Raw genomic sequence first — 25,019 nt, 5'->3', positions numbered from 1 at the left:
ATTGAATTTGACGTGTGCTAATTCTTCGTGGCGAGTTAGACATCGAGTCCTAGTGTGTTCCTTAGTTTCGTCTCAACAGAGTCACCATCTGGCTAGCTAGAATTCCGTGGGACGAATCAGTAGATTAGATCAAACTGCTGAGATTATGGAATTATGCAAGACATTCTTAATACTACTGCATGCCACGGAAGTACCCCGAAGAGATCCTTGCCCGGAGACTTGTCGGCCATGTGGATTAGGGCTCGAGCGTCGAGATCGTAAATTGGCAGTGGGGCGCGAATGGACTAGGGGCAAATAAGAATGGGGACCGAGATGCTCCGAGATGCTCTGAGATGTGGGATGGCTGGTACGTACATAGAAGAAGTTGAAGATGAGGCTAAGCACGCTTTGGACTTCCTAGAACGGTTTTAGGAAGGAAATAGCGACGGGTATAGAATTTCACCATTATAAAATACGGTAGTCCGAAACACTATAATTGTAGTATTTAGTTCGTTCAAATGATGCATTTTTATGCTACTAATTTTCGTAAAGCAAAACGTATAATCTTTACACTTGCATGGAGGCATTCGAGATTCGTGTTTCGCTCCTCCAGTAGTTGATGGAGGATGGAAACTAGGAAGTATGGCGGCGGCTATGAAACCACTCACTCCTACCAGAAATATTAGAATTGTCTATAGGTAGGCACCTAGTTAGTAATTATACAGGTACTTAGTTACTAGTCAGCTACTAGTAGTTGATACCTGCTTAGGTACCTAGGTAGGTACTGGTGCTAGTAGTAGTATCTAGTTATCTGATACGATTGGCACCTGGGCATATCATTGCCCAGGTGGCGCGATATTTGCACTAGCAACAACACCAATTATCTCCGGGGCTATCATAGTAATAAAACTTCAAGTAGAAGCAAAAGAAATTAATTTCGAAATATGTTTATGTTTATACCGCTCCATGAACAAAATCATCATCATAGGTGTAGGTCTATACATCAGTTTAAATCATCTCATCTCATCTCATCTCATCTGTGCAATGAAAACAAATAGCATCCCAGGCATCCCAGCCGTAGCATCCACATCCACATCCAGCCCCATTAGAAGTCCATCCGAAGAGCAATACTAGGCTGCACCTGCTGGGCACTCTCAGCAGACTCATCAGACTTAGCAGCCCCAGCCCCAATCCCTGCACTACGAAGAACTTCTTCCAAAAGCGCCTTCTGCTCTGCATTCATATTAGCGACCAGCACCTTGAAAGTGAGCTGGTCCGCCTTAGCAAGTTCCAACAAATGGATCGCCGATTCTTTATGCACGGCTTCACCTTCGCGCTTAGCACGCGCAAGGAGGGCAGACATGATGAGCGATATCGCCGTGGGCAATTCGGTCGGGGAGAAGGTTATGTTTGCTACGCAAGACACGAGCGTGCGGGCAACGACCGCGCGGGAATTCTCTGGGTCGCTGGGTATATCGCCGTTGTCGGGGCAGCCGACGAGGAAGGCGATGAGGCGGGGGAAGAGGTAGCGGGAGACCACGTCGTCGGTTGTGTAGCGGGGGTTGGGCTTGAGGAGGATTGAGCGGAGGCAGCTCGCGGCTACGGTTGCAAGGCCGACGTCCTGGAGACAGTCGAGGAGTTCGTTGAGAACTCGGTTGATGACTGGATCTTGCGGGGAAGGACGTGCCCACCGGCTGTGAGGAGGAAAGTGATGGCCAGGAGGGTATTTTTGGCACATGGCATCGAGGTCTCGGATTCACGGCGCTGGGCAATTGTGAGAATGGTGAGGAATCGAGTAAGGCAGCCTCGCAGTTGGAATGCCACAACGTCCATTTCTTCCGGTATGTCGGTTGGGTGGGTGATGCTGTGGACGAACTGTCGGAAAATGGGGAGTGCTTGCGGAACGACCTGGGTCTGGCAAATTCCTGTAGCCAAGATGGTCGTGAAAATGTGAAGGATGCAGGCGTGGAGGTCGTTGCGGATGATGGACGGGAAGACTGAGGCAACATCCACGAGTGATTTGAGGGCCAGGCGAATGAGAGTCAGGGAATCGTCAGAGGTTACGTTAAATCTGGCGAGAGGCGTCGATTCGCGTAAGTTGGGAAGCATGCCAGCAAGAACAAGGATGATGCTTCTTGTAAGCTCGAAAAGCTGTTCGATATCATCCGACAAATGATCGCTGCGCTCCTGGTCACTCTTGGCAGCAGGATGGTCCAAGGAAAGGTTCTGGGCGATCTCAACGATAACAGTCTGAATCGGAGTACTCTCCGTCAGGACAAGGCGGTCGAAAGTATCCATAGTCTCGGAGAAAATAGCATCCTGGTAGATTGCATTTCCGGAGATTATTGGCCGCAAGATCCTCTTGAGAGCCTGCAAGATTCCGAGACGCTGCGAGGGCGAAGTAGCTTGATCGACCAGAGATTCAAAGGCTAGGCCAAACAAGACAAAGAAGAAGGCCACTGGCTCCTCACGATAGTTGATGGCATCTCCCTTGCCCTTAGACTCGGCGACAGACGATTCTTCATCCTTCTTCTCGTCCTCCTTGTCCTCCTTCTCATCTTCGGGCTGTTGCAGTTTTCCATCGAGAGCATCGAAAACAAAATCAATATCCTTCTCAACGAGACCAGCGATAGCATCAACAAGGTTAAGCCACGAGTCTTGGTAGAACTTGAGTAGAGTTTCACGATTCAACGCAGCGTAGACTTCATCTAAATCGCTACTCGATGTACTCGTGCCCAAGGCACCTGAAATATCCGGCTCAAATCGCAATCGAGCATATTCCTGAAGGGAGGAAAGCCACAGAGTAGTGAGCTTAGCAATATAAGGCTGGACAACCTGAGCAAGATATTCATGGTCAATGCTGGCAATCTGCAATCGAGCCCATGCAGCGAATAGCGCCAACTTGACCATAACGCGAGCATTGGAGTTTAAGCCCTTCAGGTCTCCAATCTCAGTGGTATCAGGATTCTTCGCAAAGTTTTCCAATCCCAAAACAAGCAGCTTGAGGATTCTGCCCATGCGATCCACATTCGTCACAATTCCAGTAGAAATGAAAGTTGCCGACACGTTAATCGCCTCAGAGGCGAGCTCTGCGGACGAATCCGCAGCGAAGGCGGGGGTAAGCGCTGATCCAATCTGAGCCTGATATTGCTCCAGCAACGAGGCCTCTGCGAAGTCCGGGTCAGGAGTCTTTCCAAACATCTTCAAGACCTGATCAATGATCTTCAATCCCCAAACACGCAGCTCAATGACATTGGCAGTCGATGCCAGGAATGCCATTCGGACAATATCCCCAACCTTGGCCTGGAGTGCCTGCTCCGCCGGAATGGCCTGGTCTGGTAGAATTGCTTCTTGGACGGTAGCGAGCAGCTCGGAAAGACAACCCATGGCAAAGTTTCGGGTCTGCCACTTAAGCAGCTCCTGGCCTGCGACGCCATTGGCAGAGTCGACTTGCGCATCGCCCGCACCAGCAGCAAAGCCAGCAACTTCGTCATCGGGGATATCCGCAGCAGCGGTCTGCACCGCTGTGGTTGGCAGGGGCTCAACCTTGTTCCGGGTCTTTGTCATGATGTTATTGCACCGCTGAATCCATAGTTCAGTCTCCGTGAGTGCGGTTTGCTGCAGCCATTCAGTGATCATTTTCTTCAACGGCCCACTGTCGGGTGCATCATCGAACGCAAGCCAGATATCGTCTTCGAGGCCCTCGCTAGCTGTCTCCACTACTGAAGCTGCATCTCTCTTCATCAAGTTGCTAAGTCCACGCACAGCAACATCCCGCATGAAATGGTCGTTGGCGCGAAGCTCTGTCTGTAAGCGCTTCACGTATCCAGAAAAGTCAACAAAACTGGAAGCATAAAGAGAGAAATGATCCAAGCACTTCGAGCTTTCCGTCACCAGAGCAGGGTTCTCCTCCAGTTGGAACTGGCGGAGCAGCGTGAGAATGAGGTTGCGTGTTTTCGCAACATCCTGCAGATCTGGTCCAAGAACGTTGATCAAGGAATCAACGCATCGGCTAATTACCACAGGGGTCAGGAAAGACATCTCAGTGTTGGAAGTAGCCAAAGTGGCGGACTCTTCGTTGTGAGTGTCAGCGTTATAAAGCTGCGCAAGCATGCCCAGAGAGCTAGATGCGTATGGTGAGAACGTTAGGCCAGCCGAATTGGCCACCCGTTCCAAGCCGCCGAGAGCCCAGAAATGAACGACAGGGTGGGGATCGTTGCAAAGAGACATCAATACCCCAACGATAGTCTTCAGATGCAGACCCGCAGCCATGCCACCAATCTGGGAATGAATGCAGCCGAGGGCAGCAGCACAGCCAGCTCGAGCATGTGGGTCTCTGTTGGCGACAATGGTATCAACAAGCCAGTTCACCTGTGCATTGGTGCAGGCATTGCCGGCACTATCGCAAAGGCGACCCAGTGCCTCGACACCAATCGTGCGCACAATGGGGTCGGCGTCGATAACAAATTTCTATTTTAATTAGTACCCAATCAGTGGTAACCACGGAGCTTTAATGCGTACCTGAATAAGCTCCTGCAAGGGCTTGTCCGTAGACGGATTTAACTTCCCAGCCACAAAGTCAGTTTCCTTGACCGACACCTTCAGCACGTGCAAAAGCGCCACAGAGATGTTGACACCCAGGGCAGCCTTTCTCCCGGGATTTCTTTGAAGGCTCTGTGAAGTCAGGAAGGTAGCAATCTGTTCCACGCTGCTTTCCTGGATTTTGGGTGAATAAAGCGCAATAGCAACTGAGAAAAGATCGATGGCCGAATTGACGACACCAGTAGTTGGAGGGTCAACGGCAATTTCTCCAGCCCTCGTGCTGTACAAGAGCACTGAATCATGCTCACTTGCTTGGCAGATTGGAAAAGTCAATGCATCATCCACATCTTGGTCCGCGGAGTCGATTGCAGACCAGGCAGGAGCATTTTCCTTGCTATCCGATCCAGTCAGGGCTGCATGGATGTATTCACGAGCGAGTCCAGTAACGCCAAAGCCATAATTGTCGCAAAGATCCCACAGTCCATCAAACTGGCCAGTGGATCCAGCGATCGAGCTTTCCAAGGGCCGATACTGCGCATCTGGGTCTGCGAACGAAGAGACAGCCAGACTCAAAAGGGTAGACTGATTGATTATTTCCCCATGGCTGGGATGATGGACATGCACCAGTTTCGAGAAGCATTGGAGAACCCGGCGGCGTACCAAGATGGTATAGTCTTGCAGTTGGAGCGAGGGATGAAGGCGATGCGCAATCTCCTCCATCGACTTGGGGCGAGGAACCTCATCCAGGAACTCAACCGTGTTCTGGAGCATAACCGCTATCCGCTTCGCACCATCAGCAGTGATGAGTTTGCCGTTGAACTCCATGAAAACGAGCAACGAGCTGAGTGCACATTCGCGGACATGGGCCAAAAAGCTTATCTCGAGAGTACTTGGTTTAGCAGAGTTCTCCCTGCTAAGATGCTTTGGCAAAGCATTCTTCCAAAGTAGCATCAATTGGGAGAGGTGAATCTTGACAAAGCTTGGTCCGAGGGGCATCAGACCTCCAATCAAGATCCAGGCCACTTGGATCTGGATGCTGGCAACTCGCAGTTCAGAGGTACTGCTAATCTTGAGCAAATCTGTCGCCTGGGTAAAGACCCGAGCAAAGACGTCGACTGCACCATAAAGAGGCTGCAGGCGCGAAGTACTAAGCATGGCCGAAAGTCCATTCGCATAGCCCACACATCGACGAGGAGCCTGGCGCGGCGTGGCAAGCTGGCCAATCTCTCGGTTAAGGCTGTTCATACAGATTGTAACGCAAGATAGGAGCTGGTGTGGGCAAGCAAGCACGAAGCTACGCAAGCAGTGCGCGGTATGGATCTGAACAGTGTAGCTTGGATGAGGGAGCACTTGGAGCAAGGCGTCACGGCAGCTGTCAGCATGGACGCCAAAGGCAGAGCCAAGGGAGGAGATCAACGAGGAAAGTGCACTGACGGTGCTCGTCAGGGTATACTTGCTCGGCTCCCGGCGCTCCTGAATGACTTGCGGGTAATCCTTGAGAACATCATTGATGAGCCATCTAGCAGCATTCAGCTGACTATTCTCTCGAAGCAGCTCACGGCCAATGGTATCCTCGAGGATCGTCTTGACAAACTTCCGAGTCATCAGTATGCGGAACCGGTTATACGTCACTGTCGGGTGATTCAAAAGATCAACTAGCAGGTTGGTGGCGATTTGTCCATAACGCTCCTCAACAATCTTATCTCCCAGATTCCGGAGGGCATATTTGTAGCATATACAAATTCCAGCACGTGCGCGGTTCGTAGTTGTGCTCTTCAAATAATGCGTTGAGAGTTGGCGCAAAAGATCGGGGAGAAGGAAGAAGAGGCGTGAGTCTTTCTTCGGCGCATTCACCACAGACGATTCAGACATCTCCTCTTCCTCTTCATCCCCAGGTCGCGGACCAGGCTTCTTAGACATGCGTTTGGACTTCTTCGACTTCGGCTTAGGCGCTGCCGCAATATGCGCTTCTGTCGCATGCAACTTAACCAGACCTCGGCCAAGACATGCCGCAGCAGCATGTCTCACCGGCGCAATCGGACTATCAATGACCTTCCACATGATAGTCTTCAAATTCTCGAAATCATTCGCATTATCGAAAAACGGAGTCGTATTGATCAATTGCTCCATACAACGGCAAGCATGGACCTGTGCAAAGGTCGATTTATCACTCGTCGCCGCATTGCGCGCCTGTTTCCAAATATCCCGACCAGTCTGTTCATCGATCGGGACACCGATTCCAACGATTATCTTGCGCAAGACGGAGAATATCACGCCCCGCAAGCCAGTATGATTGCTTGCCGATTTCAGAAGCTTCAGCATGCTTGCTGTCGCCACGTTCGACTGCATGAAAGCACTCTCACCCGCAGCCGCAAAGACCTCGCCCAGACAATGCGCCGCAGCGAATTTAGTCTTCAGCTCGGCTTCACTCTTGCCCGCGTTCAGTATCCCGATCAAGTCGGTGATCGTCTCGAAGAGGATCCCTCGATCCCCTTTTGTCAGGATCGCGCCAAAGCATCGTCCCAGGTTGTTGCGGAGGACTCGCGTGAGGGTCGGGGAGGAAAGAGTCAGGATCTTAAATAATTCCTGCTTCAGCGATTTCTGTTGCGATGAGACCTGCGCGGCGTCGAGACTGGAGATATACTGCACTAGATCAGAAGTGAAGGTGAGCAGGTAGAGGTCCTGCTGCTCTGAGGGGAGCGCATGGAGTTTAGGGATGTCCAACTCCGGCACCGCATTTTCGGGAGATGAAGAGGGAGCGGCGGATTCGGAGGTCGACATTGGAGCACGGTAGATGAGGTTGTGGAGTCAATCCCCATCAACAGTGGAAAAAGGGGGGTGTGGGGGTGAGGAAGAAGATGATCGAGGTATAGAAACAGCGTCATCGCCCTTCCCTTATCGTTGTGTCCTCACCGCGGAGTCGGAGAAATATCGGCCCGCAGTCCCCCGATTGTATACTCCAGTCGCAACATCCCATCCACTTTTTGTCCGGATACCATATGGTATAGAACACATCAGTCATGGCGCTTCAGCTCAGCAGACTCCTGCGTTCCCCCCGCGGGGCTGCTGTCTGCAATGCGTGCCGTGGCTTTGGGACATATTCCGGGCTCTTCTCTGGTCACAACAAATGGTCAACCATCAAGCACGACAAGGCCAGGAATGACAAGGCAAAGAGTAAAGAGCGCCAGATGGTGGGCAAAGAGATTAGCAGTGCTACTCAATGTATGTTTCTGACGTAGTACATCGCAACAATCAAGTGCTAACGCTCCTCTCTTCTTTCCTAGTATGGGGTGCCGATACAAAGTACAACCCCCGGCTAGCCCTCGCGCTTTCAAATGCGAAACGAGCCTCCATTCCGAAGGCGATCATCGAAGCGGCCATTGCGCGAGGCCAGGGACTCAGTTTATCGGGACAGGCGCTGGAATCAGTCACAATTGAAGCGATGCTCCCCGGCGGGGTTGCTGCAGTCGTGGAATGCCAAACGGATCAGAAGGCACGGGTTCTACAAGACGTACGCTACATGATCAAGAACGGAGGAGGAACGGTGACCCCGACGACGTTCCTGTTTGAAAAGAAGGGTAGGGTGGCCATGGAGCAGAAAGACGGTCTGAATGCGGATGACCATTTGGATCAGGCTATCGAGGCTGGCGCAACGGATATCATTACGGATGACAAGGGTCGCATTGTCATTTTCACCGATCCTTCAGAAACGAAAAGGGTCGGTGAAGCCTTCGCGAAGATGTCTGGCCTTACGATCGAGGAATTGGAGATATTCTGGGATCCTAATCAGGAATCTCTGGTCGAAGTACACGATGAAGAGCAAGTTAAGGATCTTGAAGATCTGCTGAGCGCCCTTCGTGATGACCACACTGTGCAGGATATTTACTTGAATGCTGCCGAGAAGTTTTAGAGCCCTTTGGCCGACGACCTATTGGACTCCAGCTGTACCTGCTTGCAGAGTTGTTGGAGTAAATAGTGTACCATATATGTGTATAAATACTAAGCATTCGCGGCGTTTTTTGGATGAACACAGGCATTTTCACGAACTTATTATTGAAAGGCATATCTCCATTATCTAATAAATTGAATAAAGTTGTACTGGTAGTATTCGGGAAGGGAAAATCCATTTCGGTTATTCATTCAAGTCATACATCACCCCTATCTCCAGACAATCACTCCTTCCTCAAAGCCTTCATGGTACTTCTCATCAAACCCGCCGTCCCCGTACTCCCAACCGCATCCAACCAATCCAGCATATACACGCGATACTCCTGCCAAGAGATCTTCACACCCCCATCCTTCTCAAGCGCCTGCAACGCCTTCTGAGTAACAGGTTTCCGCATCCTCGGCCTCCCCTCATCAACAACCCCCTGCTCACTCTCCAACTCCGCAAAAGCAGCCGCCGAAAGATTACAGAACGCCGCGTGGTGACTGAGAGAGAAAATCGACGCGAGCGTCACATGGAACGCGCTTTCACGATCATAGTGTCTGGAAGCGTCATTCACGCTTCGCACGTATGTTGTCAAGGCGGTTGTACTCGCGGCTGGAATCATACAGCCCATTGCATTAGGGTCGTCGGTGTTGAGGGCGCGGTTGCGCCAGAGGAGGTTGCACATGTCCATCACGTAGCCGTTGAATTCACCGACGAGTTTCGTGTCGTAGAGTGGGTCCGGTGGGTTGGGTAATGTTAGGACTTGGGAGGTGAGTGAGGATTCGAAAGCGGATTTGTAGCCTGCCAGGATGGAGTTAAGGCCTGATATGGTGGAGATGCTGGGTGTGAAGGCGATTGTGTACACGGTTGCGGCTTGGGGGACTGTGATGCGGATTCGGGCATTTGTTGAGGCGTGGGAGAAGAGGTCTGCGAGGGATTTGTAGAAGCGGAGGACTGGTAGGGTTGCCGGGTTGGCGGGAGTGTCGTCGTCGTCGGTTGTGGGTGCAAATTCTTGAATGGAGGAGGCTAGAAGCTCCGCATGTTTGATGATATGGGTTAAGGGCTCTGACTCTTCTGAGACGGATGGTTCGAGTCGGAGTTTCACGCCCCATTCTGCAATCAATGCTCTATAGAAATCGAGCAGAGCAGCTCTAGACGAGAGCGTCGCGTCTAGCAAACGAGATTCAAGTGATGATAGTATGGTGGTTTGAAGAGTTGCGAAAGATTCAATGGGCAAATATTGGAGCAACCTGAGAACTTGCTCGCGGTTGTCTCGGCCATTCCATACTTGAAGATAGGATTCCAAGAAAGACCGCACCGAGGGAAGAAGTTGCTGTAACGATTAGTCCAAGCCCAATCCCTCGACAAGAGGGGTGAAAAGGTGTTAGCTTACCTTGGTAAAAGAGGCATACCCCTCGACAAAGCTGAGGACATATGAAAGCGTCTCCGGTTCATCGTCATCATCATTGCGAACCTGCTCCAGTCTATCATCCAAGAAATTCCTCAACCACTCGTCAAGACGATGATTTGCAGCTTCAGACTGCACCAAATGGAGATATTTCTGCGCCATCGCATCTCCAAGCGTCGAAATTATCTGATTAGGAAGCTCAATGCGATCCAACTTGTCGACAAAATGATCAATATCCCGAATTTCTTCCAACGAGGTATGTTTCCTCGACACCCGCGAAGTTTGCAGCACAGGGATCACAACCTCAATCCTGCTCCGTTTCACCGTTCCCCGATGAACGACCTGATAGCTCGATTGCTGCTGATTGACATCCATCATTTTCGCATTGCGGTCCTGCAAGACCTTGACATGCCCAGGCCATTCGGGATCAGGGTGTTTGAAAAACAGACCCGCTCGCCTCGACCCAGCATCCCCAACAACAATCTCAGGATAATAGTTCTTGAAAACCTTCAACAAACAAACCAGCTCCCTATCCTCACCCCCAGCATTCTGAATCAACTCCATAAGAGCCTGGATCCGAAACGGCTTCACGTGTTTCCTCCGCGTAATCAGCGATAACAAATGACAAAGCGGTTTCCGAAGACTAATCATATCAAGATGATTGAACAAAACTGCATACAGCTTGCCCAGATGAGACTTATCCTCCAGAACATCGTAGCCAACAATCAACCAGCGCACCAGCAGCGCCTGCGTCGCGGGCGTGGGCTTGGACTTGCTAGGACCCAGACAACAAACGACCTGCGTAACATGTTTCGACAATATCCGTTCGCGCGGATACAGATTCTTGACAAGAGATGTCACCGTCCCTTGGTCAAGGTTGTTTCTTGCCGTGAGCACTTTGAGAAGACGGCCCAGCGCTGCCCGCGGAATGCCGCTCTCGTGCGCGTCCGACGCAATTGTTTTGGCTAGCTGGCCGGCATCTGTGTACCGCTGTTTAGCGGGAACATACGCGACTGTGATACCCATTAGTCTGTCTGTATTTCTTTTCCAGGGCTGTGTTGGGGATTCGATTCGATTCAATTCAATTCATACCGGCTTCTAGATGCTCCAGCGCATCGAGCAGGCCTGATTCGGCGCTTCCTAAAGTTCGATTAATATTTGATCGTCGAGTTGGAGACGAAGGGTTTTCGCAAGACTTACCTTGATCAGCTTCCATGACGAAATTCAATGGTTTGACAATGAGTCTTTCCGATGGTGCTCGAGAACTAAACTGGGGCAATCTGCATGCCCGCCGTCCGGCGCGTCAACGCGTAAATGACGCAGCGCGCTCTCACCACTCGACAATGGGAGGAAGGCAGGGATGTGATAATTGGCGATAGGTGTCGATAATTTCTATTAAGATGGATGGCCAGTTTGATGTAAAGTGGGTTGAGGCCGGGATCTTGCGCAGCATTCGGTGCAAAACGGACTGCGCGAGTTGAGGAAGTTTGACTAAGACCCGATTGGGCAAGCATCAACAATCTTTAAAAGTAGGGTCCCATCAAAGAAACGAAACACCCTCGATATTTCTATTTCATCGTTTACTAACTCATTCAATAAATTCATGTATTCTTAAAAGTGTTCAATTAAACAATTTATTTGAAATTCTAAGTTGACCCTGTAGTCTCCTATAGGTGAAGCATAGTTAGTTACATCTCAAACGCGAACAGAATAGCCCGCCAATACTGCTAAGTCATAAATCTAAGATAAAGCGAAAGATCGAGGCCATAGGATCAATTCCATGTACAACCAGCCCAGTCGCAGTCCCAGATCTTTGGTGGTCGACTCTCAATACTGGCATCTACACAGAACCGCTCACTTTCTCTTGCGGGTCGACGGCTTGGAGTTGTTGGTCTTGGAAGAGGACTGGGTAGCCACATCCTCCTTCGCCTCCGCCTTGATCGCCTTCTTCTCGGAATCGGCGGCGGGGGTCGTCTCGGCCTCCTCCTCCTCGTCGCTGTCGCCGCCCTGGCCGAACTCGTTGACGCGCTTGTAGTCGGTCTTGTACTTCCAGCCCTGGTACAGCCAGATGAAGAAGATCACGTCATCGCGGAGGGTAGCCAGACGGTGCAACCATGGCATCTTGACAGTGAAGGCGAACAGATCATCGATGAAGGTGTTCAGGAACTTGTATGCCATCGCCTTGCCGGGCATGTGGGCAACAGACTAGAATAGAAATATCAGCAAAGAGCCTCAAGACGAATCGAGGCGCACGGGAGAGGGGCTTACCTTGAGACGGTAGTTGATATACAAACTGGGAACCATCATCAAGAATCCGTAAGCGTACACACTGCCGACGAGGGTCTCGATGATGTAAGAGTACCACGACTTGTGAGTGTTGTACATCAAGCTGTACGCAGCATAGGCAAGGAGCAGGGGCACCGCCACAATATACAGGTAGCGGAAGGCAATCTCGTCGTAATCCTTGGTCTTCTGCTCAGTCTCGGAAAGCTTGTGCTTGTCCTCGAAGACGATGACATAGGGAAGGAATGAGAACCAGGAGGACGCGGGTGGGGGGGCGCAGGCGAACGTCCACCGTTTTGGTGACCTTCCAGGCTTCGAGCAGAATTCCAAAGCCTTGACTGGCAAGAATCATCCAGGAAGTGTTGTCGCTGTTGTCCATCAGATAGAGGAAGATAACGGCTTGCATGAAAACGTTTGCGAGAATTGTGCGGACCGAGGTACCAACAACATCCTTCTTCTTGCGCCAGTGGGACTGAATATCGTGTTAGCAAGTTCATCAATAGATAGCACCAGTGATCTTCATAGGTGTGAAGCTTACAATATCGTTCTTGAAAGCAAGGGTCTCGAAGATCATGTGCAGGATAGTGACGAAACCAGTTGTACCGAGAAGCCAGATGTTGGTATCCAAGAGAATCTCCTTGACCATTTCCCACTCCGTTCCATCACCGCCACCGGGAACGGGGCCACCGTACGCAGCCTGGCGAGCGCTCTGCTTAGAACCTTCGTCGATACTGGTCACGAGGTTGAACTTCCAGTGAGCCATGTTATTCAAAGTGATATGCAACGGCACTTCCTCGACGGTAGAGTTCAAGATAATCATGTGAGTCTTGAGCTGCCAGAAAGTGTTGAGGAACAGAATTGGATAGTACCACCCATTCTGTCCGGAGATATCACGGGCTCCGCTGCGCTCTAGCTGCACGTATTGGCGAACTGGGGCTGGAAGCTGAGCAAGACGCTGAGTACCGGCGTCGGGAATCAGAGATACGGTGAAGTTGGGGTGGTAGTATGAAGCAGTGGTGACCTTCGGGGCGTTATCTTCCTCCTCGGATTCCTCTCCCTCGTCGGTGGATAGGAGATTCTTGAGCTTCTTGGCCTTCTTCTTGGGAAGATACTGGTTGAGGGGGCGAATGAAGTGAAGGGCATCGTCGGTTGTGTAATCCTTGGCAGCAGGGTCCAGCTGGAATCCAGTGCGCGCAACGAAAAAGTGCGCCCAGAGAGTTCCATTCTGTTGAACGGCCTTGGGAACCTTGATCGTGGTGTCGATTTCACGGGTATCGCTGTAGTTGCCCATGGTGAAGTTCTTCTCTTGCATGACTAGCACGCTGCTGGGGGACTTGAACGAGGGGATATTGAACGAAGGAGTCACATAGACGCTGATATCGAGGGCGCTGTCGACCGGCCAGATGGGGGCGATGAGTTCCGGCAAGGAACTCGGGTCGGACACCTCACTAGGGTGAGGGCGATCGATAAAGGCGGGGATGGCACCTGGCTGAGTACCGGGGACAACACTCTGCTGGTTATTCTTTCCCATGTACTGGTTGATACCCCATTGCACCAGAAGGAAGATTCCCAGGCCCTGGAGGGCACCCTTGAGGCCAGACTAAGGGAGAGTGTCAATGAGACGCACACTGATATGCATGGGTGGATTGATAACATACACCGGAGGATTCGGCTTCCTGTCTGCGTGGCCGCTGTTCAGACATGATGGCGGGGGAAGATGTTGAGGAGAAGTCAAGAGGCCAACGCGGCGAAGTGTTTGGTCGCAAGGGAACTTGAACCCGCGTGGCTTGGCATTCTAGCGGGTTCCAACATCACCCAGTACTATACTAGTGCTAGCTTGATTTAAGGTAGTATTCTATGGATTGGACGAATTGAGTTGGTTTAATTTTACTCTATTAATCATTATTATAAATATTTCAAATATTAAATATTAAGGTCTTTATCCCTGCATCGCGCCATTCCCCAAAGCGGTGTTGATTATACAGTGGGGACCTCCACTCCACAGGGTAACCTAAGGTACTTTCTACTTTCTACTTTCTACTCCGCAGTCTCCGAAAGCTCTCCCTCTCAACCACCAGTCACCGGCCAACCCTCACACCTCCACCGTCGCCCTACCTTGCAGTCGCGCGATGGGCATCGTGTTTAAGCCGCCGCGCTGACCCTGACCCTGATTTTGATCCCGATCCCGATCCCGATCCCACCTTGAGGCAATCCTGTTCCCCTCATGGACCCCCACTCTTTTCCCGATCCGCGCGCCCAATTCCCCTCGCATCACGGTCCTCGAGTATGGCTGATCACGGCGGGTGACTCGCCAATTGGCATCTCAGTTGCGCGACAGGCCCTTTCCCATGGCGACTATGTACTGCTAGGCCTAGCACATACGATTCTTGATCGCGATGAACGCCGCAGACATGGCTTCGATGCATTTCTGGCCGAGGTGGAGGAACACCGCGATGAGGGGTGGAAGCAGCGCATGAAGACCGTTCCCCTAGATATCAGGTGCGCACCACATTCTTCAGATCGCGCACTTTTGGGCGCAACTAGAGATCATTCTCTGTCATTCTCCGAACGAATTGAAACTTATCTATATGTTGACAATTAGAATGATGGGCGAATGCCAGGCGATCGTTGCCGAAACCGTCGCCGCATTTGGCCGTATAGATATCTTACTCTGCTGCACCAGTCAAAGTAAGTAGCACCAACCCAACACAAGCTTTCCTACGTGCAATGGGGTAGTTCATAAACTAACCCAATCTTCAGCTCTCGTCGGTACTGTTGAAGAACTCTCCGCCTCCCAGCAAACCATGAACCTCGTCCGCGATCAATTCGAAATCAATTACTTCGGACCACTGAACATAATAAAAGCCGCATTACCACACATGCGAAGAGAGCACAGCGGACACATAATGATCCTATCAGGAATCAGTACGCCCCCCCTTCCAAACTCAATCAAATCCACATCTAATCAACATCCCAGCGGCGCATATCGGCACCCCGGGGCTCGGCATGTACTGCGCAGCCGGTTGGGCATTAGAAGGATTCTGCGACGTGCGAATTCCCTCTCCCTATCTCCTTGGACCACAACTAAACCAACCACAGAGCCTAGCCTACGAAATCGCCCCCTTCAACATAAAACTCACCATCTTCCAATGCAGCATCGAAATAGGCATCCTAACAAACCTAGTAACAAGCGTGCCCCCAATCTTCCCCGCCTACTCCCCAGCAAACAACCACGCCCCGCTCTTCCGCGGAATCCTAAACCACCTCGTCCCCCGCCTCCCCGACGCCCAATCCGAAGGCGTAACCCCCGTCTCAGCCCGCAACCGCTCCAGCAGCGCGCAAGAAGAGACCTCCCGCGTCAGCTCGATCGAAAACGGGCCCTTCTCTGTCCCCGAAATCGTCTCCATGCACCCACCGCTCAGCTCGGCGCATCTGGAAGTCTTGGTTTCGGAAACCGTGTACGCTATCACGTCCATTGGCGGACATGAGAATCCGCCGTCTAGACATATTGTTGGGCAGGAGGGTGTCGCGAGTGTTAAGGAGAAGCTTAAGACTGTTAGTGAGGAGTTGGAGGACTTTATTCAGGCTAGTTTTGCCGTTGATGTTGCTGTTGATTCGGATCCGACGCCGCCTGCTATGGAGCATTTTAGTGGGGTGTCTTTTTAATTGGAGGTTTGGGCTGGAGATACTAGTAGTAGCTCCTAAGGTTGCTTTGGTCATCTGGGATAGAATCAGGATAATAGCTTGCATACATGCATTCATTGGTTCAACGATATGTTTTGATTGTTGTAAACTTGAATCTACCAGCAGACCAAATCACGGGGCTTTCATAGATTAATCTACGATTTCCGTAAGGAAACTTCAAAAGCTTGAAAGAAAAAGCGCACAGTGCCCGCAAATTGCTCATTTGAAATCTACCATACACTGCACACCGGGATTAGATCCAGAGTATCCCATATTCCGAGATCCAAGTCCCGTAAAGCAATCCATCGATCAACCCCACTTCACCGACGAAAGCACTCAGGCCAGAACGGAAAACCGAGAGAGAAAAAAAAGAAAAAACGAAATGCAACAGAAGCGAAACGGGGACGCGTGTGGGGGTATCCATAAGTAAACAAATCATTTCTGCTTCAAATACCACGCTTCCCGCAACTCCCAAAGACTCCCGATGTCCTGATTATTCCGGTAGCATCGGAATTCCTTCCAGGAATTGCCGGTCCGGCCGTCAGGCTTCCGCCCGTCCAATTTCAATATGTGCGTGATGACTGGGCTGGGGGTTTTGATGTTTCGGATCGTGGTCGATACCTCGAGCTGTTCCGGTTCGGGGTCGGGTTTTTGCTCTGCTTGGCCGGGCTCGGGATGCGGCTGCCTTTCTGCTTCATTGGTAGATTCTTCTGGTTGGTTATGGGGTTGGCTGGATGGTGGACCTGTCATTGACCTGGCTGGGGAAAGAGGGGATGATTCGGGCTCTTCTTTATCTCTGATTTCGGGTTCGGGTGTGTTTGGTTTGGCCTTAGCTGTGAGCGTTGCGAGTGTCTCTTCGCTTTGGTTCGACGCTGTGAGTTTTATTGGCAGTTCAGGGTTCGTGAACGATCCTGCGGGTGGAAGGCTGGTCCGGATATTTCGCTCGCTTGCGTCCGCCATTTCGATATCAGTAGGTGGTGAGGTTTCTGTACTTTGTTCGGGCTCCTTTGTTTGCGTGTTTGATCGCATTGCTTCTGAAGATGCAGAGTTTGACCAATCATACGGAGATTTGACTATTTCCACACATAAGCCTGAGTTGGCTGTGGCGTCCAGTTGGGTACTGGTAGCTGTCTGTTCATCCAGATCCGGCACTGCCTCTGTCTCGGATTCGGGGACAGGCTGCATCTTGCGAGGTCTGCCTCGCTTGCGCTTTGCTGGAGGTTCCGATTCTGGTTGGGGTGTTGGGCGTTTGAGACTTTCGTTGACGGGTATGGTACTAGGATTCTGATTCACGATGATGACCTGAAAAGCTCCGGGTCCTTGATCTCTGAGTGAAGTATCGGCTGTGGTGACTGTTTCATTTGCTTCCTGTGGCAGGCCCGTTGGATCCACGGTCTCGTCCACCTCTTCCGCAGTGGAATCAGTAACTGTGAGGCCCTTGGATACACTGGGTATAGTTTCAGCAGGTGCCCCCGCATCATTCTCTGCGATCAACCCTGCTGGGAGTGTCGGTGGACTTGAAACAGGAAGCTCCTGTTTGATGCTGTGCCCAATGGTCGGCTCTTGGGTTTCCGGAGATGCCTTTGCGGCATTTGCAAGCACCTCCTGGGAGCTTGCAGGAATGACTTCCATCTTAATTTCGCTTCCAACTGGTGAGGGTTCAACTTTCTGGGGTCCAGGATAAGTACTGGAGAGGAATGTTCGTCTCCCAGTGGGGATAGTAAATGTCAAATCCGAGCCATCGATACGGTCAATCTAGAAGTTGTTAGTTACTTGCCTCAATAATGAGAGGAAACGTGCGGCTTACCCTGGCTTCCTTATCAATCTGAATGTTATTCTCGCCTTTCCCAAAGCCGAAACGAAACCTCCAGACATCACCAAGCTGAATGACTCCATGTTCAACGAGCTGGCCCAATTTAATTTTAGCGCTTTCACCAGCTAGGAGCCTCTTGTTGAAATTCTGCTTCTGGCCCCAGAACTTTTCGTACTCGCGCTCTTTGAAGGTGTCGAAGTCACCACTTTCCCGCTGCTTGCGAGCCTTCTCCGCTTGTCGCAACCATTCGGGGTCATAGTGGCCATTCTCAAGGTCGAGCTGGAATTGACGAAGTCCATCGCGCCAATTATTTGAGTAGCGCAAAAATGACGCGGGTAGGGGGGGGTATCTTTTGTTCTTGGTTGTCTTGCTGGCGCTCGGTTTCGGGGTGGATATCTGCGGGGAGGAGAGCTAGGATATCTTGCTTTTCGCTTTCATCTAGACAATTCCAAGCTTCAGGGCTGGCGAGTAGATTCTAAATAAAGGTCCCAAGGAGGAAGGGTTGAGTTAGTTTCGCATAAGGATATAGTATAGAAATAAGGAAGTAAGAAAAGCCAAAGGCGGAAACAATAACATACCACCAAATCCGCATGAACTAAGACCGACTTCTCGCTGGTCAAGAGTGTTGCCTCACTCCACTTTCCCCGGGGAGCAGCTTTCTTGGCTCGTTTCACCGGGCTAGACATCGCCTTTTTCGGCTTCGTACCTACATCGGTAGGAGTAGTTGACTGTTTCACGATCCGCCTATCGCATAAAGAAGAAAGCAGTTAGATTCGCGATCAACGGGGGACCAAGAAGAGTGTGGAGCTCACCCCGTGCGGCACCCGCTTCTGCCCTTCGTCACCGCTTTTTTCCGGCCCATTGTAGACAGTTTACTCTAGAGATGTGGACACCTCCAAAACACTCTGGTGATAATAGCTTGCGTTTGGACACAGTTGCCAGAATGGTGAAATCAACACAGATCGCAAGGCTGGATGGTATGAATGGGTCTGAACCGCAAATAAAGTGACCACCTTGCTGACGAGATTTGTTTAAACAGGCCTGATGATGGCTGCTTCCGTCGATGATGAGCAGGTGAGGCGAACAACAAGATGCGGAGTTGATAAGAGAGAGATGGTGTGAATGGAAACTAATTGGAGTCGCTTTTAACAGGCTGAGTCCGAGCTGTCGGAGATCAAGTCGCAATGCAAGATGATTTTCCGCCGATTGAACCGCAATGCTGCACCTCAAGCCAGTATTGAATCCGGTCAATACACCCTCCAGTGAGTTGAGCGCATGTCCAGGGGGGAAAGTGGTGAATGATGTAAAGGATTGAATGAGAACTGCAATACTAACATCTTTTCACAGCTACCTAATTCAAGACGACATTTGCTTCCTTTGTATCTGCGACCGGTCCTATCCCCGAAAACTGGCATTCACTTATCTCGCCGACCTGGCCTCCGAATTCACAACCACCTACGCCCAATCCCAATATCTCTCCCCGACCCTTCGCCCATATGCCTTTGTCGAATTTGACACCTTCATCCAACGCACCAAGAAGCTGTACCAGGATAGCCGTGCCTCGCAGAACTTGGATAAGTTGAATGATGAACTGCGCGACGTCACCAAGGTGATGACCAAGAATATCGAGGATCTTCTGTATCGTGGAGACAGTCTGGAGCGCATGGGCGAACTATCCGGCCGTCTACGAGAAGACAGCAAGAAATACCGCAAGGCTGCCGTGCGCATTAATTGGGAATTGCTGGTCAAGCAGGTAAGTTTTGTCTATATCCATTCACTCACCCACCCAGTGAATGTTGATCACCAGCATGCTAACTATATTCCCACAGTATGGCCCTTTCGCCGGCGTCGGCTTCGTGATCCTCCTCCTGCTTTGGTGGCGCTTCTTTTAATCTCTTCAGCTCCCAATAGCAGCGCTTCCTCTCTGATTCCCCCCAACTGTATGTATGAATGTATGTAGCAATACGAAACCAAATTCCTTCCTAGACCCCGCGCCCCAACCAGACAGCCGTGCAAATAAGAAAATAAAATCGAATAGCGAACCAGATCATAGCAATTTCATGATTCACAGATCCTCTAAATCTCATCCTCCTCCTCATCAAAATCATCCTCTTCACCCATATCATAAAGAATCCGACCCCCCTCACCAGGCCCATCCCCATACTGCGCATCAAAATAAGGCAAAACAACCCCCTCCCGATCCCTCCTCTGCCGCTCCGTAAGCCCAAGCTCAAACGTCGACGTCGGCTCCTCATCCCCGGCACCCGCATCCAGCTCCACGGGCGGATTATACAGGACATTATCGTCCAAAAGCGAAACAACCTCCTTCACGCAAGCCGCCGAATACCGCGACGCAGGAGGCAGGATATACCACTCCAACACGCCGCGCCCACTCTTCCTCCGATGCTCAAGTTCAAGCACGATCCCCTCCGCAGCCCCGGTCCCGCTCAACCGATCAAAACGGCCCAGGATAACGCCATCTTGCTCTTCTTCCAGGCCGAAGACGGGCGCGACGAGACTGCGATCCCGCGCCGCCTTCTGCGCCAGGATGTGCGAGAATGAGTGCAAGGTTATTATGCTTGTTGCGAGGTAGGTTAGTATGGAGAGGTGGGCGGGTTTGTAGACGGTTTGTTGGGTTGGGATTGGGCCTGGGGTGTCTGAGTGGTATGCTACCACTAGTGAGGCGTCGGCTTTTGGGGCCGATGGGTCGCGGGGTGTGATGAATGAGCCTAGGAATGATGCTAGTTGGAAGGTTGGGTCTTGCTTTTTGGAGCTTAGGAGCGGGTTTATGGCGTCGATTAGGATGAGGCGGCCTGTCGCCGTGGGTCAGTTGGACATCGGGACTCGGACGAGACTGAGGATATTGATATCGGAGATATCTGGTTCTTCGGAACACTCACGTTGCGGTGGACCGGTGGTTGTAGCAGGCTGGTGAGCTGAAGCTACTTCGGACATGATATCCGCCGGGCTCTTGCGGCGAGCGGAAATGAATGCGTCGACGCCATCTGGTTTGCGGAGTGTTTCGAATGAAATGAGTGTGACGTGGACTTTGGAGAGCTGTTCAGATGATCAGTATCAAACAGCCTGAGTAAATTGGAATTCGAACATGAATGATCTACTACTAGTACCCAAGTAGCTGACACTGACACACCTTTGCACGTCTGATATATTCTTTGAGCAGGGGAGTGGCCGGCTGCTCCAGCGAGTCTAGCAGCAGGGTAAACGGGGACGCTGTGTCTCTCAAATTGAGCAATTTGGAAATCAGCAGGAGATTATGCGTCCGTCGGTGGGACAGGTTGATCGGGGCCATGGCGCGCGAAGCTCTTGGGGTGACTGGTGCAGAGAGATGCGGATGAAGTGGGGTTGATTGCGCTGCAAAAATTTCGTGGGCTTTGAGGCTCGACGGGACGGGCCGCGAATTGCGCAACTGCGCTGGTTGATATATGCCAGGTGGTTGATTCTTTGGTTTATATTCCAGGACTCTATTGACTATCTATGTATCATTACCGTCAATTGGGTTCAAAGCAGAGGTTGAAATGATATGTGACGTCATTAAATTGGGTGCGGATATATTGGAGGTTGATAGCAGAGTGCGATAACTGATATCCATAGTACCAGGTCCGTATAAATATGCAAGTTGAAAATTGATGTATATTAGGTACTAGTAGTAGTATGGGCCAATTCCACGGTCTATACGGAGTACATAGAAGCTTCAAGTTGAGCGTTAGTGTGTGGCTCCAATGGATGGCGGGGTATAGTCCCGCAGCGGGACTCTGGTATGCCTCAATATATCTCAGTCTGAGAAACTGGAGTTTGCTAAGATCAATGCATCCAAGTTCTCAACTTGAAGGTTCAATTTCGAACCTTCCTTGAAGCAAACTGAAATTCGGAATAGGTTTTAAATTTGTAAATAGGTATAACATAAAAATAAAAATGGTATCTCACCTGGGCAGGAAACCATGTCTACCTAGGTACTCGAGACTGCAGATGAAAAAGTATTTCTGGATAAGAAATAGGTAACAGTCACTCAGGGTATGTATCGCTAAAGTCGGTTAAAGTCTTCAACAATAGGATGGCGCAACGGTTAAGCTCACCGAATTCCTTCGGGTGCCCAGGTTCGAATCCTGGCTCCGACGTTGGTCGGAGTGGCGCAGTGGTTACCGCGTTCGGCTGCTATTTCCAAGTCTCCTATTGTTTTTGCATTTTTGCATTGTTTTCTTTTTAGTTAGCTTGCGCTTTTTCTTTTCTTATTTCCCGGAAGAAGACCAGCGTATGTATGTTATTTCATTGTGACCAAAACCTTGTCAGATCTTCCATCTCCCTTCCATTTTAGAACTTGCAAGACTAATAACAGAGCCGTACCAACAACAAAATGGAACTAAAGAGTTGAGCCTTCCAAGAATACCTCGTTCCAAATCCAACAATGACCCATCAATTGGATTCCCAATGAGTAATCCCATCCCCGGAAAGACAAAACATATCCGCATCCGAGTGTAAGCCTACTGCTCAAATCAGGAATGTACCAGGCCGTCTCGAATCCTTCGCCAGGTGACCTGTTTCACACCTGGGCACTAGGCCGACCAATGCACGAAGTGAAGTCTGTCACTGGCTGGGTAGCTGTGATAGTTAGGAGAATTGAACCCTGAAAGACGGGACTTCTCGCTGCCAATGCACCCCCCATCGGGATCTATACTATATCAAGCTCCTGCGACCCTATCAAGGCCCATGGGGTCACGCTAGAGCAGCCCAAACCAGCCCGAAAACAGATTAATGCAGCACAAGTCAATGAAATGCTAATTAATGATATTGTGCTTTGCAAAATCCAATGGTCAATAAAAACGAAAATTCCCAGGTACAGCTTGCGAAAGGCTCAAAGACGCAATTCCCAACCACCATGGAACAACTTGAACTTTTACGTCTTCTGTCGATCAAGATATCCATTATGTCGCGCAGATGCTGCCAGGCAACAAGTACACAATTTTCCAGATTATGAACGGACTGGAAAGTTCAATTGCAGCTGAGCCCAAGAAGTATCTTAGCTCCTCTATAAAGACTCACCCCCTGATTTTTGTTTTGCCTGACACTTTTTTTCCTGACAGCCATGATATGCGAACTATGTCAAGCTTGCCTGATCTGGAGGTCTATAAGGCTGCACATGAATGTCGCCACCAGCAAGAGGACCTAATTAAACACAAACCCGGCCTCAAGATTACGTTTGCTATCCAGCCCATCTCGTCAAATGCGATCCGGGCTACAAATTCTGGCATTGATTCCCCACTCGGCATTTCGGAAAAATCTCACCAATGTGAGAGCTGCGGATATGATAATGTCCAATATACTCGCCTGGCCGTCCTTGAGCTAACATCAAAACAGGGTTCCTTCTCATGACCGAGTGGACGAATCATAAAGATGAAATCACTGTGCGCGACGCTGCTCGTAAGATCGTCGCCGCCGCCGAAACAACAGCCAAGCAAAACGGCACTTTCCTCAACTTCAAATATTCGAATTATTCCTCGCGAGACCAGGACCCCCTTTCAACTTATGGCGTGGAATACCTCAAAAATTGAGAAGGATTGCGGGTAAAGTTGATACTGAGGGGGTATTCCCAAACCTGCAGAATGGTGGTTGGATGGTAAGCCGAGCAGGAAAATAGTCGTAAATTGAGGAGAATAAGTAGCATAGTACAATCATAAGAGACATGGTAAAAGTCTTTTTACCGTACGCGATGGCTTAATGTATAGACTAAGATTTGAAGCTATATTATCGCCCACGAAATTGCCTCTGTGCAACTAAACTAATGCAACATTGGTTGTAATGTCTGGATTGTATTCTCTCTAGAGCTACTTAGTAGTATACGCCTCGGTAGGTGCTATAGTGCCGGCACCTGGTAGTGAATATTTCCCACGAATAACAGGACCGGACATAAGTCCGAGAGTGTCATATTATAATATATCTACACAGTTATTAATATACCTAATAATAGCCAATCTCTTGATTATCGCCTAGGTCTATGGATCATATAGGAGGATGGCCTCGGTGATATACTTCCAGCCCGAACAGCGCGGTTGGTACATCCCACCGACCGTAATAAACTTCTCAAGGTTCTGCCAGCGGCGCAACAAGAAGCGCAATTGCGACGACTTGATACCCCCAGCTCTCAAAGCTGCTCATGAACCTTTCTTTGAACTCTCTTTAAAATCATCGAGAGCGACAACCTACCCGAAAGAAGCAACCCGCCCAATTTCTGCCACTTCATCCAATCGAAAGACCACACGGCACCAGACCACCACCTTTGTCCCCCAACCATCATGGCGGAGCCACCTGCAAAACGCGCTCGACGTGTTGATAGTAGCGCTATGTGGGATTCAAGCGACTCAAGAGCTCGCTCACCAGATGCAGCCTCAGACCAAGATCGCCGACGCCCACCACCCCGAAATGACCGACGCGACGGTCCTCGAAACGATCGTCGATTCGACCAGGAAGATAGACGGCGAGAACGGAGCTGGTCTCGAGATCGCCGTGACAGGAGGGACAGAGATACTAGGGACGGACATGGTGCCAGGGACCGGAAGAGGAGTACCAGCCGAGAGCGTGGTGGCTACAATGATAGACGAGGTAAGCAGCAGCAATCAGCTACGGGACCGTGACAATGTATACAAGCCAGGCATGAAATCAGGACTGACCGGCATTTTCGCACAGGATATGCATCAAAGGGCGACAAATTCCGCGACCGTTCCCGCTCACGATCTCCCGCTCGAAATGGCAAGGCCCGGTCGAGGTCCAGATCCCCTCCCCGAGGATACAAAGGGGAACGTCGCTCTGAACACAGAGACCCTCGATCTCGAGATGATGGTCGACATGCAAATGGCTCCGGGCACAGCAAAGATGAAATGGACGTGGATTTCAAGGAAGATGCCGACGAGGACGAATTCGAGGCTATGATGCGGAAGAGCATGGGTTTCACGCGTTTCCGGACTACAAAGAACACCAAGGTACCGGGCAATGATATCTATGGCGTGCGGAAGGAGAAGAAGATCGAGTACCGCCAGTACATGAACCGTACAGGAGGTTTCAACCGACCTCTCAGTCCGTCACGATGATTCCACTGCTATATTGGCGGTATTTCAAGGGTTGCTATCTTTGCTTTTACATTGGTTCCACCTGGAGGGGTTCACTTTCTACCCCAACTTTTCTTTCTTCTTTTTTTCCCAGCCCTTTTTGCATTCGTGGAGCATGGTCCTCGGGTTATTCTATTCTCAAAATCTTCTACGGCAAAGACCCCCCTGTTACTTAATTGCCATTGTCACAATTGGAAATTGGAGCATTACTAGACATGATATGTCTTTTTTTCTCAGACTTTCCCTCCAAGATCTCTGATC

At 50.5% G+C, this 25,019-nt stretch overlaps 10 protein-coding genes across 10 annotated transcripts; 5 read left to right on the top strand and 5 right to left on the bottom strand.

Annotated features, from left to right (window-relative positions):
• Nucleotides 1-1,084: 1,084 nt before the first annotated feature.
• N7533_013079 (AP-1 complex accessory protein LAA1) lies at nucleotides 1,085-7,302 on the bottom strand (the record flags this gene model as incomplete). Its single annotated transcript, XM_057109729.1, has 3 exons — nucleotides 1,085-1,600; nucleotides 1,663-4,449; nucleotides 4,501-7,302. 3 exons carry the CDS (start codon nucleotides 7,300-7,302, stop codon nucleotides 1,085-1,087), a joined length of 6,105 nt encoding a protein of 2,034 aa, XP_056953314.1.
• Nucleotides 7,303-7,529: 227 nt separating this feature from the next.
• Nucleotides 7,530-8,431, top strand: N7533_013078 (post-initiation translation factor DPC29; the record flags this gene model as incomplete). Its single annotated transcript, XM_057109728.1, has 2 exons — nucleotides 7,530-7,743; nucleotides 7,806-8,431. Coding segments are annotated over 2 exons (840 nt in total), but the record flags the coding sequence as incomplete, so codon positions are not given.
• Nucleotides 8,432-8,693: 262 nt separating this feature from the next.
• N7533_013077 (Mis6 domain protein) lies at nucleotides 8,694-11,076 on the bottom strand (the record flags this gene model as incomplete). The annotated part of the gene is made up of 4 exons (XM_057109727.1): nucleotides 8,694-9,785; nucleotides 9,846-10,873; nucleotides 10,953-11,000; nucleotides 11,061-11,076. The coding sequence occupies 4 exons, from the start codon at nucleotides 11,074-11,076 to the stop codon at nucleotides 8,694-8,696; spliced, it is 2,184 nt and encodes a 727-aa protein (XP_056953312.1).
• Nucleotides 11,077-11,714: 638 nt separating this feature from the next.
• Nucleotides 11,715-13,846, bottom strand: N7533_013076 (CLPTM1 family protein; the record flags this gene model as incomplete). Its single annotated transcript, XM_057109726.1, has 5 exons — nucleotides 11,715-12,065; nucleotides 12,129-12,350; nucleotides 12,406-12,615; nucleotides 12,682-13,719; nucleotides 13,802-13,846. The coding sequence occupies 5 exons, from the start codon at nucleotides 13,844-13,846 to the stop codon at nucleotides 11,715-11,717; spliced, it is 1,866 nt and encodes a 621-aa protein (XP_056953311.1).
• Nucleotides 13,847-14,367: 521 nt separating this feature from the next.
• Nucleotides 14,368-15,809, top strand: N7533_013075 (short chain dehydrogenase/reductase family protein; the record flags this gene model as incomplete). Its single annotated transcript, XM_057109725.1, has 4 exons — nucleotides 14,368-14,642; nucleotides 14,746-14,831; nucleotides 14,904-15,068; nucleotides 15,121-15,809. The coding sequence occupies 4 exons, from the start codon at nucleotides 14,368-14,370 to the stop codon at nucleotides 15,807-15,809; spliced, it is 1,215 nt and encodes a 404-aa protein (XP_056953310.1).
• A 453-nt stretch (nucleotides 15,810-16,262) lies between these two features.
• On the bottom strand, nucleotides 16,263-18,502 carry N7533_013074 (uncharacterized protein; the record flags this gene model as incomplete). The annotated part of the gene is made up of 5 exons (XM_057109724.1): nucleotides 16,263-17,582; nucleotides 17,635-17,919; nucleotides 17,972-18,115; nucleotides 18,219-18,384; nucleotides 18,453-18,502. 5 exons carry the CDS (start codon nucleotides 18,500-18,502, stop codon nucleotides 16,263-16,265), a joined length of 1,965 nt encoding a protein of 654 aa, XP_056953309.1.
• Nucleotides 18,503-18,831: 329 nt separating this feature from the next.
• On the top strand, nucleotides 18,832-19,532 carry N7533_013073 (SNAP receptor SEC22; the record flags this gene model as incomplete). Its single annotated transcript, XM_057109723.1, has 3 exons — nucleotides 18,832-18,902; nucleotides 18,988-19,393; nucleotides 19,470-19,532. 3 exons carry the CDS (start codon nucleotides 18,832-18,834, stop codon nucleotides 19,530-19,532), a joined length of 540 nt encoding a protein of 179 aa, XP_056953308.1.
• Nucleotides 19,533-19,716: 184 nt separating this feature from the next.
• N7533_013072 (Elongator subunit IKI1) lies at nucleotides 19,717-20,950 on the bottom strand (the record flags this gene model as incomplete). Its single annotated transcript, XM_057109722.1, has 3 exons — nucleotides 19,717-20,453; nucleotides 20,541-20,697; nucleotides 20,792-20,950. The coding sequence occupies 3 exons, from the start codon at nucleotides 20,948-20,950 to the stop codon at nucleotides 19,717-19,719; spliced, it is 1,053 nt and encodes a 350-aa protein (XP_056953307.1).
• A 1,805-nt stretch (nucleotides 20,951-22,755) lies between these two features.
• Nucleotides 22,756-23,207, top strand: N7533_013071 (FAD-binding type 2; the record flags this gene model as incomplete). The annotated part of the gene is made up of 2 exons (XM_057109721.1): nucleotides 22,756-22,945; nucleotides 23,014-23,207. The coding sequence occupies 2 exons, from the start codon at nucleotides 22,756-22,758 to the stop codon at nucleotides 23,205-23,207; spliced, it is 384 nt and encodes a 127-aa protein (XP_056953306.1).
• A 741-nt stretch (nucleotides 23,208-23,948) lies between these two features.
• Nucleotides 23,949-24,740, top strand: N7533_013070 (SNUT3/LISCH7 family protein; the record flags this gene model as incomplete). The annotated part of the gene is made up of 2 exons (XM_057109720.1): nucleotides 23,949-24,255; nucleotides 24,340-24,740. The coding sequence occupies 2 exons, from the start codon at nucleotides 23,949-23,951 to the stop codon at nucleotides 24,738-24,740; spliced, it is 708 nt and encodes a 235-aa protein (XP_056953305.1).
• Nucleotides 24,741-25,019: the final 279 nt, after the last annotated feature.

The sequence above is a fragment of the Penicillium manginii genome, assembly GCF_028828005.1.
Source record: "Penicillium manginii strain IBT 31320 chromosome Unknown utg000010l:1.0-1143873.0:1.0-1144522.0, whole genome shotgun sequence".
In the NCBI taxonomy this organism is placed as follows: Eukaryota; Fungi; Ascomycota; class Eurotiomycetes; order Eurotiales; family Aspergillaceae; genus Penicillium; species Penicillium manginii.
This window is presented reverse-complemented; position numbering and strand designations above follow the sequence as displayed.